Source organism: Ipomoea triloba, chromosome 11 (genome assembly GCF_003576645.1).
Source record: "Ipomoea triloba cultivar NCNSP0323 chromosome 11, ASM357664v1".
In the NCBI taxonomy this organism is placed as follows: Eukaryota; Viridiplantae; Streptophyta; class Magnoliopsida; order Solanales; family Convolvulaceae; genus Ipomoea; species Ipomoea triloba.
The window spans coordinates 9,636,650-9,649,424 of NC_044926.1; the positions used below are offsets into that span (position 1 = coordinate 9,636,650).

At 37.8% G+C, this 12,775-nt stretch overlaps 2 protein-coding genes across 3 annotated transcripts in view; one reads left to right on the forward strand and one right to left on the reverse strand.

Annotated features, from left to right (window-relative positions):
• Window positions 1-349: 349 nt before the first annotated feature.
• LOC115997123 (UV-B-induced protein At3g17800, chloroplastic-like) lies at window positions 350-3,715 on the reverse strand. Of its 2 annotated transcripts, none has more exons than XM_031236626.1 (4): window positions 3,553-3,715; window positions 3,295-3,433; window positions 1,814-2,091; window positions 350-1,462 (listed from the first exon to the last, which is right to left on the reverse strand). In XM_031236626.1, coding segments are annotated over exons 1-4 (1,239 nt in total). In that variant the 5' UTR covers window positions 3,555-3,715; the 3' UTR covers window positions 350-642. The 2 variants fall into 2 exon arrangements, with proteins under 2 accessions (XP_031092486.1, XP_031092485.1); XM_031236625.1 differs by having other exon boundaries at window positions 1,814-2,112.
• A 3,562-nt stretch (window positions 3,716-7,277) lies between these two features.
• Window positions 7,278-12,775, forward strand: part of LOC115995768 (extra-large guanine nucleotide-binding protein 3-like) — a 21,654-nt gene continuing 16,156 nt past the window's right edge. The window contains exons 1-4 of the mRNA XM_031234901.1: window positions 7,278-8,527; window positions 8,665-8,802; window positions 9,613-9,717; window positions 9,829-10,014. Of these exons, the coding sequence (XP_031090761.1) occupies window positions 7,577-8,527; window positions 8,665-8,802; window positions 9,613-9,717; window positions 9,829-10,014 (1,380 nt within the window). The 5' untranslated portion in view covers window positions 7,278-7,576. The remainder of the gene's footprint in view (window positions 8,528-8,664; window positions 8,803-9,612; window positions 9,718-9,828; window positions 10,015-12,775) is intronic.

Consider the following 12,775-nt stretch of genomic DNA (forward strand, 5'->3'; position numbering starts at 1 on the left):
TAAAAACAGTAAGAACTAACAATGGCGTTACTGTTTTTTGATTACTGTTTATATATATATATATATAAAAACTTTTTAAAATTAAAATTATAGTTTTTAAAAATAAAATTACACTAATTTAAGATGTTGACTAAAAATTGACCGGGGACGGGGAATCCCCTTCCCCGCCTAATTCCCCGTGGGGACGGGGATGAGGACTATTTTCTATTCCCCGCCGGGGACGGGGTCGAGGTTTCGGGGACGGGGAGGGAGAGTATACTCCCCGCCCCCGCCCCATTGCCATCTCTAGATGGAACCAATAATTATGCATACTCCTTGTATGTGCACAACCATCCTCAAGTCAAAGATATACATAAGATTTTTAACTACCACTTAATTCAATACGACGTATCCATCCCTTCTTCTTGCGTTATCAAAAACACACATTTACACACGTACGATCAAATTATCAAACAATTGCTAGTCTATCCTGAAGACTGCTAGCTGCTACCAAAAATCAAATACTGTTATAACCAGGACGTTACTGAAAATGGTCACTATGTACAAATTGATTGGCATGCGATCCGTGGTCCATAGTATTTTAGAGAATTTGACTAAGTTAAACCTCAAGCATGGCCATTGCATCATGGAGCACCACCATGTTCAATGACCAACAAAATGGTACCTAGAATCCACAGAGCTCTCCACGTCCCACAGGAAAGACCCAAAGGTTACGGCCTCCAAAACGAGCCTCCTGAGACTGCTGAAGCTAATTTTAATGAGTTCATCTTTGGAAGAGTCAATGGTACCTTCGGGTGTGATGGTGATCTCAGGTCTACCAAACAATGCTTCAGTGTGTTTTTCGATGATATTTATGGCCTCTTTAGATCTGATGGTTGCATATCTCTGAAGAGTCTCCCCATCAAATGACATCACGTAGGTTCTCAGTCTCGAGGGTTTCAATTCGGTGCCAAAACCCCTGGAACCGATCCCACCATCAGGCCATGAAACCACTTCAGGATGGGATGGTGAAGACCTCAAAGACGTATCACTGCTATCACCCCCAACTTGCTGAATGCCACTATCTTCTTTATCTAAACCCTGCGGAAGGGCTTTCATGCTCTTTTCAAGCTGGAATCTCTGGTCAACTCGCTTAAGGAAGTAACCATACATAACTGATGCAGCATACACTTGGCCAACTCTTAACTTGCTTATTTGAACCGAGCTATTGGCACCGGATTTATTTCCCAGAATGAGAGAGAGGTGATTCTGGATCATCTCATAAGCTTCAGGTGAATGAAGCCGTGCAAGCTGCTCATCTTTGCTTGGCAAGGTATCAATACTACCAGAAGAATCTTGCGAATGAGAAGTTATGGCTGGAACCAAAGGTACATCGGCATCCATGAATTTCTGCACCACCAAGGCATACAGAATCTCTTCCAGGGCTTTTCTTCTTTCATTGGCCTTGACCTCAGCAATTCTCCTAATAGTTTCAACAGAGCACAGAAAGTAAATAAATAACAGCACAAATAAACCAGTGTGATTTGAACTTTGTACAAAGTAACTGCAAAGCATTTGTTCTAATTATATAAGGTCAAACTGTAAGGGAAAAAAGAATAGACATCTGACGTATGTTTTTAATGGAATGTACTTGGAAGGAGTCTTTTATTTGTTTGTTTCATTTTACTGTTTTTTTTTAATTAAATTAGACCATCCAAAGTCTAAGATGGGAGTTGTAGATCAGTTAGTGAATACTGAACAAGCACGGTATTAAAAGACATACCACTCCCTTCCAGACTTTACCAAGGGAGTGATCAGCCGGACCATAACTAACCTGTACAGAACTATGTCGGTGCCAGATGCAGGTGGCTCATCATTCTGCTTCTCTAAATCACGGTCAGTCTGAAGCTGCTCAAGTTGCTGATCTACTGCAGCCGACACAAGATGTGGATGACTTACCAAAATTTGTGTGAGAAATTGTCCAATTGGAGATTCCAACTTAAGTGGAGCAATAGGCATGGCTGAGCCCCCTGAGTTTGAAAGTGGCAATGATGCACGAATGGAATTGCATTTTGTGCTCCCAAATGCCACTCTTCTGTTGCCCAACTTTACCTGAGAAATTGATGGGTACAGCTGCCATTCAGATTTCAGAAGTCCATAAGTTCACAGATCAATAAAAAATATTGGCATAAGAAATTCCAGCATAATCTAAATCACAAATACAACAGAGTTTCATCTTAAATATAAGCAATCAGCAAGTGGTGTTTTATCCAAACCCAACTAGCAAACACAACAAAGATTATACCAGGTCTGCTATGACGTACATGATTCTTTGAAGAAAGCATAAGTAACACTTAGCAAAATACTTGTATTAATACAAATGATTAAGCATGTTGCCATAATTAAAACAACTTAGCTCATATTCAGCAAATATGGCCATTGAATATGCAAAATTTTCACTTTGCCAATCATGTATCAATTAATTATCACGTTCAGCAATAAATCAGCACATAAGCACATTCATTTGATCAACTTCTTCCTCTCAAGAGCCATGAGCAATCTTGACTGAAAGTTACCACTCTATCAACGTGTTATAGATACTAGTGAATAGTTGAGTCATATCCATTTTCAGTACACATAGGATAAGTATGAGCTAGCAGATGACTGGTCTGGACTCTGGACATTGCACACTAAAACCTTAATTTGATGTATTTAGCATACAATAAAATTCTTAATGTACCAAAGAATGAAACTAGGACTAAACAAACTACTAATTCACAATAAGATTTAAAAATTAAAAAAAGGAGGAGAAGAAGAATAAAAATATATAGGAATCTAGTAATAACATTAAAACCAGCACTGACTCAGCAGCCTAGGGGATTCAGCAGTCAAACTTTTCTCAAATGTACTAATAACATTAAAATTCAATCTCAAACCAACCTTCTATCTCTTTATTAAAACTCAATTTTTAGTAATACATAGAAAGTCCATACACCAAGCTTATAGAGTTATAGGTGAAATCTCAATTCCAAACCAATCCAAACTCTCCCTATACAGCAGTATTGGATAGTGACAAGCCTAACCCACAAAAACCACAATGCCTCAAGCAAAGTCACAATCAGCCAACGAATTTGCAGAGAACAACAGTTTCCAGCTAGAAAGTATAAAGGTAAAGATATCAAAAGCTGTATACTTTAAAACGCTTCAAACAGTCGCAACTCACAATTCATAGCCATTAGCTCATATCCTTTACTGATGAAAATAGAAGGCAAAACAAAGAAAATCTTCGCATAATTTATTTAATTACGAATGTACCTTGATTGAAGGTGCAGGTACAAGAGCTTTGGATCCGAATCTAACAAACCCGGGCGCGTCTGTCGTGAAACGGCGACCGGACTTGACAGGTCCAGAACAGACGGTGATAGAAGATCGAAGAGAAGTTGTCATTTCCATCCTTTACGAACGAGAAGCAATGGAGAAAAAGAATCCATCAAAATCAGAAAACCCTAGAAAGTATTATACGACAAAATTGGTGGAGAAAAAAAAAACTAAACAAATTAAAAACAAGCTTACATGCAGCAACAATGATCAATTGGTTTATGTGTTTGATTTTTTGCTGTGTACCTCTTCCGGCGGTCAATGATACAGCTCCGGCGGAAATATCTCAGCGTAATAAGTCGGTAGTCGGTAAGGCTTATATAGTTTATATCTATGCTTGAGTTGCTTGACGGGGATACGTGGCTGATTTAACTCCCCCAGTTCTCAACAAGCTAGGCTAAACTAAACCTCGGATTTCCTGAATATTACGAATATGACACTATCATTACTAAATAATATACTTTTAATATATTAAAAATGTACTTTTTATTTATTGTTTACACAACTGTGTAGACCATGGTCCATGTAATAATGATTGATAAAACTATGTGTGGACCATGAATCTAATATACATTTTTAATATACTAAAAGTACATTATCTGTGTACTGAATATTCATCATTTGATAATATATAAAAAATTATATATTTTTAAATAATATATTTTATGTATACAAATAATGTACTTTATGTCTACAAATAATATATTTTTAGTATATTAAAAATGTATTTTTCATGTATGGATCATGGTCCATCGAATATAATGATTGATAAATCTATAAATAGGGCATTTGAAGGCCATAGGGGATCCCCATTTTTCTCTCTGTCTAGCACTATACCATTTTTTTGGTTGCTGTTAACACTTCTTGCTTGATCGTAAATTTGGTTTAAGTTGTGCTTAAAATGCTCATGGTTTCAATGCCAATCGCTTGATTTTTGTTGAAACAAAACACAAGGAATACGTTGCTCTGATTCTAAAATGATACTAACCATAACTATTGACAAATCCTCATTTTTCTGGACCATCAAAAGCAATATTATTAAGCTTGTTTTTATGTATGGAGTTTGAGAGGGCATACGTGGCACGTTGTAACGTTGTATTTCTGATTCTCAAACCGTGGAGCTAGAAAATAAACCTCCTACATAGCAGAAACTACGAAAATGACACAGCCCTTTACTTTCTTTCTTTTAAAAAAAATAAATAAATCCGCCGGGTTTTTCTCCGTCCGTTTAACGGTCCGGATCCACCCATATTCGCTCCGGGAGGCATAGGAGCTAGCCCAGGGGAAGTCGTCACTTGTGGGAATCAAACTCGGGTCTTTCTCCGTCCGTTTGATAAATCTTCTTCTTTATTTATTTATTTTATTTATATATTAGGTTTCATAGTTTTTTGTTATATATACTAATCCTAAGGTCCCAAAACCCCATCTCAAGAGTCATTGAAGTATACTAAATATAGTATACTAAATATGCACTTCTTTTACCAGCTAATGTAGCAAATATGAGCGATATGAACTACGAAATATAGACTAAGGTTGGCGCGAGCTCAAATCATTAGCCTTGTCAACTGGTTGATTTAAGTGTTGGGCTCGAGCTACGTGACAGTGTGTCAGAGGTCTCCAAACTCCTTTTATAGCTTATAGAAATAGCCAAAAGATCCCCTACCTTGCAATAAATGTGGTATTTATAATTGAGGTTGGGGAACAAGTTCTAGCCCTTCGGCATGTGGAACGCATGCATAGGTTAAGGTCGGGGCGTTAGGAGAATCGTACACGTGTTCTTAGATGTTCCCCTAAACACGAAGCGTAGTCGCTGCAACCTAAGTCTAAAGGCCGATCCCGGGATCAATAGGTCGGGTTGTCAGGAAGACACTGGAATCTACTCAAGAATCAAACACCTAAGCTCGGTATCTAAGATGATCGGGAAAGGTCTAAGTGTGGTAAGTCAAGCCAAGTCCCATGCTAAGGGCTCGATACCGACCTCCATATGTATATTAGCCCCGAGGAATAATCCCCATCAAGTAACCCCCTAGCCCGAAGCCTGACGAACATTTGGGAGGAAGGGTTCGAGCTATCGGTAGATGCGAGGTCGCGATCGGGCGTGAATCAAGTGTAATGTGGGTGCACGAGAAGGTTACGGATCTCCGTCTACCAAGTCACAAGAGACACATGCCAATCATTCGCTTTTCTCGAGATCTGGGTTCGAATTTTGAAAAGTTGATTCGCTTTCCTTCAACCTTTTCCTATAAATAGGGCACTCATAGGGGTCCCATCTTTACGCTTGCTATTGCCTTGAGACCAGAGCTTCCCAAGCAATCATACTGAAATAGAAAGCTTATCGTGACTTTCCTCTCTGAGCTTTTCACACCAAACCGGTATTATTATTATTATTATTATTATTATTATTATTATTATTATTATTGTTATTATTGTTATTACTGTTATTACTGTTATTACTGTTATTACTGTTACTACTGTTACTACTGTTACTCTTGTTACTCTTGTTATTGTTACTATTGTTACTATTGTTACTATTGTTATTATTGTTATTATTATTATTATTACTATTATTATTACTATTATTATTATTATTATTATTATTATTATTATTATTATTATTATTATTTATTGTAGATTTTTGTACCAGGACTATGACAATGAGGTCGGCTCTTTCAAAGTCTCGTCGGACAACTCAACCATTCGGGAGATCAACGCTTTTTATGGGGGCGTGGCGGAGTCGTCCCGGGCTGTCGATGCCGAGACTAATCAATGTCCAACTACTCTACCGCCTGTCGATGAAGAGGTCAGGCCTTCCGGGCGAGGAAAATCGCATCAAGTTGTAATTTCTTCTCTCTTTTCTTCTCTTTCTCTCACTTCTCTTGTAGATTTAGTTTCGCCCTTCCGGTCGTTCCGACCTCCACGACCATTCCAGTCAGGATTTTGAGTGGCGAACATAATTGAAGCAAACTATTATGTAATGTGATAATATATCTGTTACCATTTTAAATGAGTGGTCACAATATAAAATAGATGGTAAAGGGTCATGCCCGTTTAATTCAGGAAATTGTTTTCTGTTTTTTATTTTGTAATTTTTCAGTTGTTTTTCTTTGTTTTCTATTTTATGTTTTCTGTTTAAAAAACTTGTTTACTAACACTCATTTTTTAAAAATTCATTTTTAGACTAATGTTATAAAATTAACACAAGTTAATTCCAAGTGAATTTTTACCATATATTTAAATATTTTTGAATATGTTTGGTTTAAATAGAATAAATATAATTTTTTACTTTTAAGTCTAATATTGTAAGATTTTAACATTTGATATCCGAACTAAATTTATATCCGTATATAACATAATTAAAAACATATCTAAATGAATAACCTATTAAGTTCACCTAAAATTTAGTTTAGATAATATTAATATTTTTTGAACTAATATTTAAAATATTTTTTGATATATTCATTTGAATGAAATGTATATATATAATTTTTACTTTGAAGTCTAATATATGTGAAAATTTCAATATCCAATATTGTAATCGAACTTGTATTACGATATAACATAATTAAATATATTAGAACCAATAATCTATTGAGTTCAATAATCTGTAGAGTTCAATTTTTTAATTTTGATAATGTGAAAATGTATAACTTTAAGCGTAAGTAAATAAGTTATGTTTATCGAAGTAAATACGAGTAAAAAAGACAGAAGATAGTGACAAGAAAAGAAGATCATAATGAATTAATCATATTAAAATTTTTCAATTTTCAAAATTAAAAACTATGGTAATAAACATGTTTTCTGAAAATTTTTTAGTTAATACATGGGCCCTAAGTGTTTCAAAAAAAAAAAAACAACAAACATAATTGAAAATTACTTATATCCACCTTTCTCTTTCGATCATTAAACTAGCCGGCAGAATGTGCGCACTCACCTCGGATCCTAATTTTAAAATTCTTCGGCCCTTCTACGACGCACCCACCGGCTCTCGCTCGTCGGCTCATTGACTCTCGTTTGATTCTACTAATCCACCAACTACTTTCCAGCATTCCACCCCAACTCTCTCTCTCTCTCTCTCCTGAAACTTCAGTTACCGAAAATATCACCGACGAAGCCGACACGGAACTCCATTTTAAACGCTCTCTTATGCTGCGCAATCTCTCGTCTCATCTCCAATTTAGTCTCTTGTGATTTCTCTGGTTTCTGATAGGCGATCGATAAGATGACCGGTTCGGAGTCGGAGCCGGAGCCGGAGCCGGAGTCGACTGCTTGGGAAGATCTTCTACGGAGGATGCTGCCTCCCGGCGCACCGTTGCCGGACGAGGAGCACCTCGACTACTCCATCGCCGTCGAGTACGATGGCGGTCTGGATTGCTTCGAGGAGGTTCCCAGGGTCAAACCTCTGACTCTCCCAACTGCGAAACCTCCGAAGTTCCGGAAAAGTCCCTCGGTTCTCTCCAGGTATCCATTGCGTCAGAAGAAAAGCAGCAGCGGAAGCTCGTCTCCGGCTTCCAAGCATCAATTCAGCTGTGGTTCGGACTCCGAGGCTAAACAAGCCAATGATCAAGCCAATTTCGTACCGGATTCCGAAGCTGATTGTGCAAATCCCGTGACTCCTGAAGCTGGAAGGGACGATGATTACAACGACGATGATGGAGATGGAAGTAAGGGAAGCTCGCCGCTGCCAGGTGAAGTTGACGAACAGGCAAGTCGAGTGGAGAAGAGTGGAGAGCTGAATGGTGAAGCAAGGTTTAGGTTTAGGGCAACGATTTGTAGTAGGTGTGGGAAGAAGAATAGGCTAAGGGAGAAAGAGGTGTGCATTGTGTGTGATGCATTATACTGTAAGTACTGTGTGCTCAAGGCGATGGGGTCGATGCCAGAGGGGAGGAAATGCTTGGGGTGCATTGGCTTGCAAATTAACGAGGCTAATAGGGAGAAATTGGGAAAGCCATCTCGTATGTTGGCAAAAGTGTGCAGTCCATTGGAAGTCAAGCAGATAATGAAGGCGGAAATGGAATGTTCTGCTAATCAAATTCGGCCTGAGCAGGTCTGGGTAAATGGAAGGCAGTTGAGGGAGGAGGAATTGGCTGAATTGCTTGGATGTGTACTACCACCTGAGAAATTGAAGCCTGGGAGGTATTGGTATGACAAGGATTCTGGATTGTGGGGGAAGGTGATTATAATTGAATTTTGATCTACAAATTTTTGTATACACAAAACTAATTTTGCTTCAGAAATGCTGAAATGTAATAAAGTGTTTCTTATAGTGTTGAACACTTATGTGATCACTGTGACTATTTTGGGTGACAGGAGGGTGAGAAGCCAGATAGATTTATAAGTTCAAAACTAAATGTAGGGGGAAAGCTTCAGCTGGATGCAAGTAGTGGAAACACAAAAGTTTACATCAATGGCCGTGAAATTACAAAAGTTGAACTCAGAGTACTGAAGGTACTGTATTGGACTTCCTGGTGCCTATGTCCATCATCTTACTATTAGATAATGTGTTTTTAGATGCAACAGCTATGAAACTTAAGCAGGGAAGTTGATGAAAGATTTTGTGGAATTGGACTTTCTACTGAATAACGGGATTTGGTAGTACTTTCCATTTGGCTAAAATTGCATTTCTGAACTTAGAATATACATTTAAAAGCAAGTATAAAATGAGGATCAGTTTATTCCTATTGTTTTAAAATTCTTTAATTTCATTCCCTAGATTAAAAGGTCTGGATATTCTTCTTATTTACCAATTTCTGTATTTATACTTAGGAAAAGAAGATCATTTGCACTGATATATGAGCTTCCTGCATTTCAATGTTCAAATTTACGCATGAATTGTGTCCTCCACTGGAGTTCTTGTACTCCGTAGTATTTCCCCATGCATCCGTAGTTCATGCAACCTTACAGCTTATGCATGTGAATTTGATCTCCTCATATTTGTAAAGTTTTCCATTTATACTGATTACTAAGAACACGCAGGAGTTTTCCTTGTCTTCCTTCCATCTTTCAAAGTAAATTTAACAATGAACTACCACTGGTCTCTGCCACTCATGCATTGTGCATTTCATTGTTTAACAAAAATGTGGAAAAATGTGATATTTTGCATATTTGTGATTAAATTCTGGCTTGCTCTTACCATCTTCTCTCTCTCTCTCTCTCTTTATTTATTTATTTATTTATTTATTTTTATAATATTTATTATTATTATTATTATTATTACTATTATTATTATTTTTGGTTTATTTCTCTCTCACCTTCCAGTTAGCGAAGGTAGATTGCCCCAGGAATACTCACTTTTGGCTATATGATGATGGTTCCTATGAGGAAGAAGGTCAAAATAACATTAGAGGAAACATATGGGAGAAGGTTCTCCTGTAACCCTTTCTAATATAATTATGTTTTTGAGCTCAACTCTTAAGTACTTTGGATGGTTATATTGATATGTGATTAGTTGCAGTTGGGTTTTCTGTTAGGCAGGCATTCACTCGTTTCCTATGTTCATTATTTTCATTGCCTGTTCCCCCTGGAAATACTCAAGGCCCAAAAGAGGATGCAACTGCTTTTTCAGGTAGGTCTGTGCCTGGGGTTTCGGAGCATTGCAGATTTCAGAAACTTTTGCTATTTGGGTTGGAGGGATCAGGGACAAGCACTCTTTTCAAGCAAGTATGGTCTCTTACATTCTTTATTTATTAGTTTTTGGATGTGCAGTTCAGTATGTACTTAACTATTTTGATTATGGATCTTTCTTGCTGCATTTACAATGCATTTTATAAAAATTTTAATTCTCTTAATCATGGGACTTTCAAACCTTAGATTTTGTGCTCGAAGTGTCACATTACTATTTTGTTCCTCTGTTAATTGTTATTATGATGCATTGATGCTTGAGTGCTTGACACCATCTCTATCTGTGGCTGAAAAGTAGAAATGTGCTTTCTTACCTGTTATTCCATTTCCACTCAAAGAAATATGTAGTGTTTCTCTTTCTTATGTAATAATTTGATAAAAATATTTAATTGGATTTGTGCTGAACCTAATCCAAACCTTTGCATGGATTGATGAATGTGGCCAATACTTTTTTAATTTTGGTAATTTCTCCCCAAGTTTTGAAATTTCTTTGCAATTTTAGCCAATGCTCAATTTTTGTCAATATTGGTTTCTACCCTGGTCATATGGTGTCATAGCTGGCAATATGCATACATTTTGAAAATCTTGTGTGCTCCACTTTGTTGTTATCAATAAAAGCCTGAAACAGATAACTTATTTTAACCCTATAAGAAGGTGAAAAAGGGAAAAATATACATCTAATTTGCTTAACCTTTCTGTGTGAGGAAACAGATAGTAACATATTATCAGTAGTAGTCAGTACATAATGCAATGATGTCTTAGGTAAAGAAACATGATATGCAAGCAAAGGAGTTCAAAATTTGGCAGATCCATCTATTTTCCATATTTGAAAATTGAATATGCTAGACAGTTTGCAGTATAATTTGGTTAATGTCTCACCATAACCTTTCTTTACAAATCCAACTTTGGCTGTTGTCATATAAGTTGGGTAGAAACAAATTTTAACCAATTTTGGGGTGAAATTGCCAAAATTGAAGACACTGGCTATAATTATCAACCTGTGCTAAGGGTTAGATTTGTATATCCATTACCCTATTAAATTCCATTTATAGTCTTGAAAATTATGTGTCCTTTCTCTTTGGTAAAATAAATATTGAAAATGTAACACTAGACATTTAGTGTCTTAGTGATGGGCTAAGTGCACGTATACCATTATGTATGCATAAATAGGGGTAGTGACGTAGTGCATGCATGTTTTACACATGAATAGTTAAAAAGGTTTTTCTTGTTGTAACATTGTATCAGAGTTCTAGAAAATTGTTATGAACTGATCGTCACAGGCAGAAAAATAAAAGAGACAGACAGTAGAACAACTGCTTTGGGTTTTCTTGAGGCCCCAGAACTCCCTAATTCCCTTTGCTGGGATTAAATTTTTTGCTTACCTTCATTGAAAATAATACTCCTTTATATAGGCAGTACAAGGATTCAAAACTGACCTAATTACCAAAACTGATCTAATTACCAAAACTAAATTAGGAAGCTTTCTAATACTCTAACTCTCTGAAAGGTAATAAACTAACAACTTTCTAAAGTATAATATAGTAATGAAATAGGAATAAACTATAGTATTGTAATGAAATAGAACTCCTGCAACTTCCTAAATTACTGTTTCTCTGCTGATCTGTTTCTGCGAACGTAACCATGTCCCCAGAATGCATCATTACTCCCCCCCGGGACATCAAGCTTGTCCGCAAGCTTGAAATCAGGAAACTGCATGACAAAGCTACTTAACACTTCCCAAGTGGCATCCTCCATGGAAAACCCTTGCCACTGGACTAATATTTCCCTTACACCACGGTTGAGTCTGCACTGGAGCACTGCCTCAGGCTGTAAAATCACCCGGCCATCCCTTGTAGGTGGTAGTGGAGAAAGCAAGGAGGGAGCATTGCCTGTGAATGGCTTAAGCAAGGAGACGTGGAACACATTATGCACGCGTGACTCCGGGGGAAGCTCCAACTGATAGGCTACCTTACCAATTCGCTTCAGTATTCGAAAGGGGCCATAAAATCGTGGAGACAGTTTATTATTCCACCGCCGAGCTATGGAATTCTGCCAATATGGCTGCAACTTCACCCAAACCCACTGGCCTTCGTCGAACTCCACTGCTCGATGGAGGCGGTTATATGCTTGTTCCATCCTTGACTGAGCCAACTGGAGGTGATGTCGTGCATCACGGAGAACCTCATCTCGAGACTGCAAAGCTGCATCCACTGCTTCTACTTTAGATGTACCTGGTTCATAGGATAAAAGGCGTGGAGGTGGCCTGCCATACACAATCTGAAAAGGGGTTGAGTGGAGAGCGGAGTGGAAAGCAGTATTGTAACAATACTCAACCCATGGGAGAATGTCCGTCCACTTCCGAGGGTGGTCTCCAACCAAGCAGCGCAAGTAGACCTCAATAGTTCTATTCACCACCTCTGTTTGGCCATCGGACTGTGGGTGGTAAGAGGAAGAAAAATTCAGTTTAGCTCCGCTCAAGAGGAATAACTCCTTCCAGAAGCTGCTCAAAAAAACAGAATCTCGATCACTCACAATGGACTCTGGCAACCCATGCAGCTTAAAAACATTGGCAAAAAACACTTGAGCAACCACAGCCGCTGAAAATGGATGTTGTAAAGCCATAAAATGGCCGTACTTTGAAAACCGGTCAACCACCACAAATATCACTGACTTTCCTCCAACCTTTGGCAACCCTTCAATAAAATCCATGGAGATATCTGACCATATATGGGCTGGTATAGGCAGTGGCTGTAACACTCCAGATGGGTGGCAATTTTCCCACTTCTGTCGTTGGCACTCT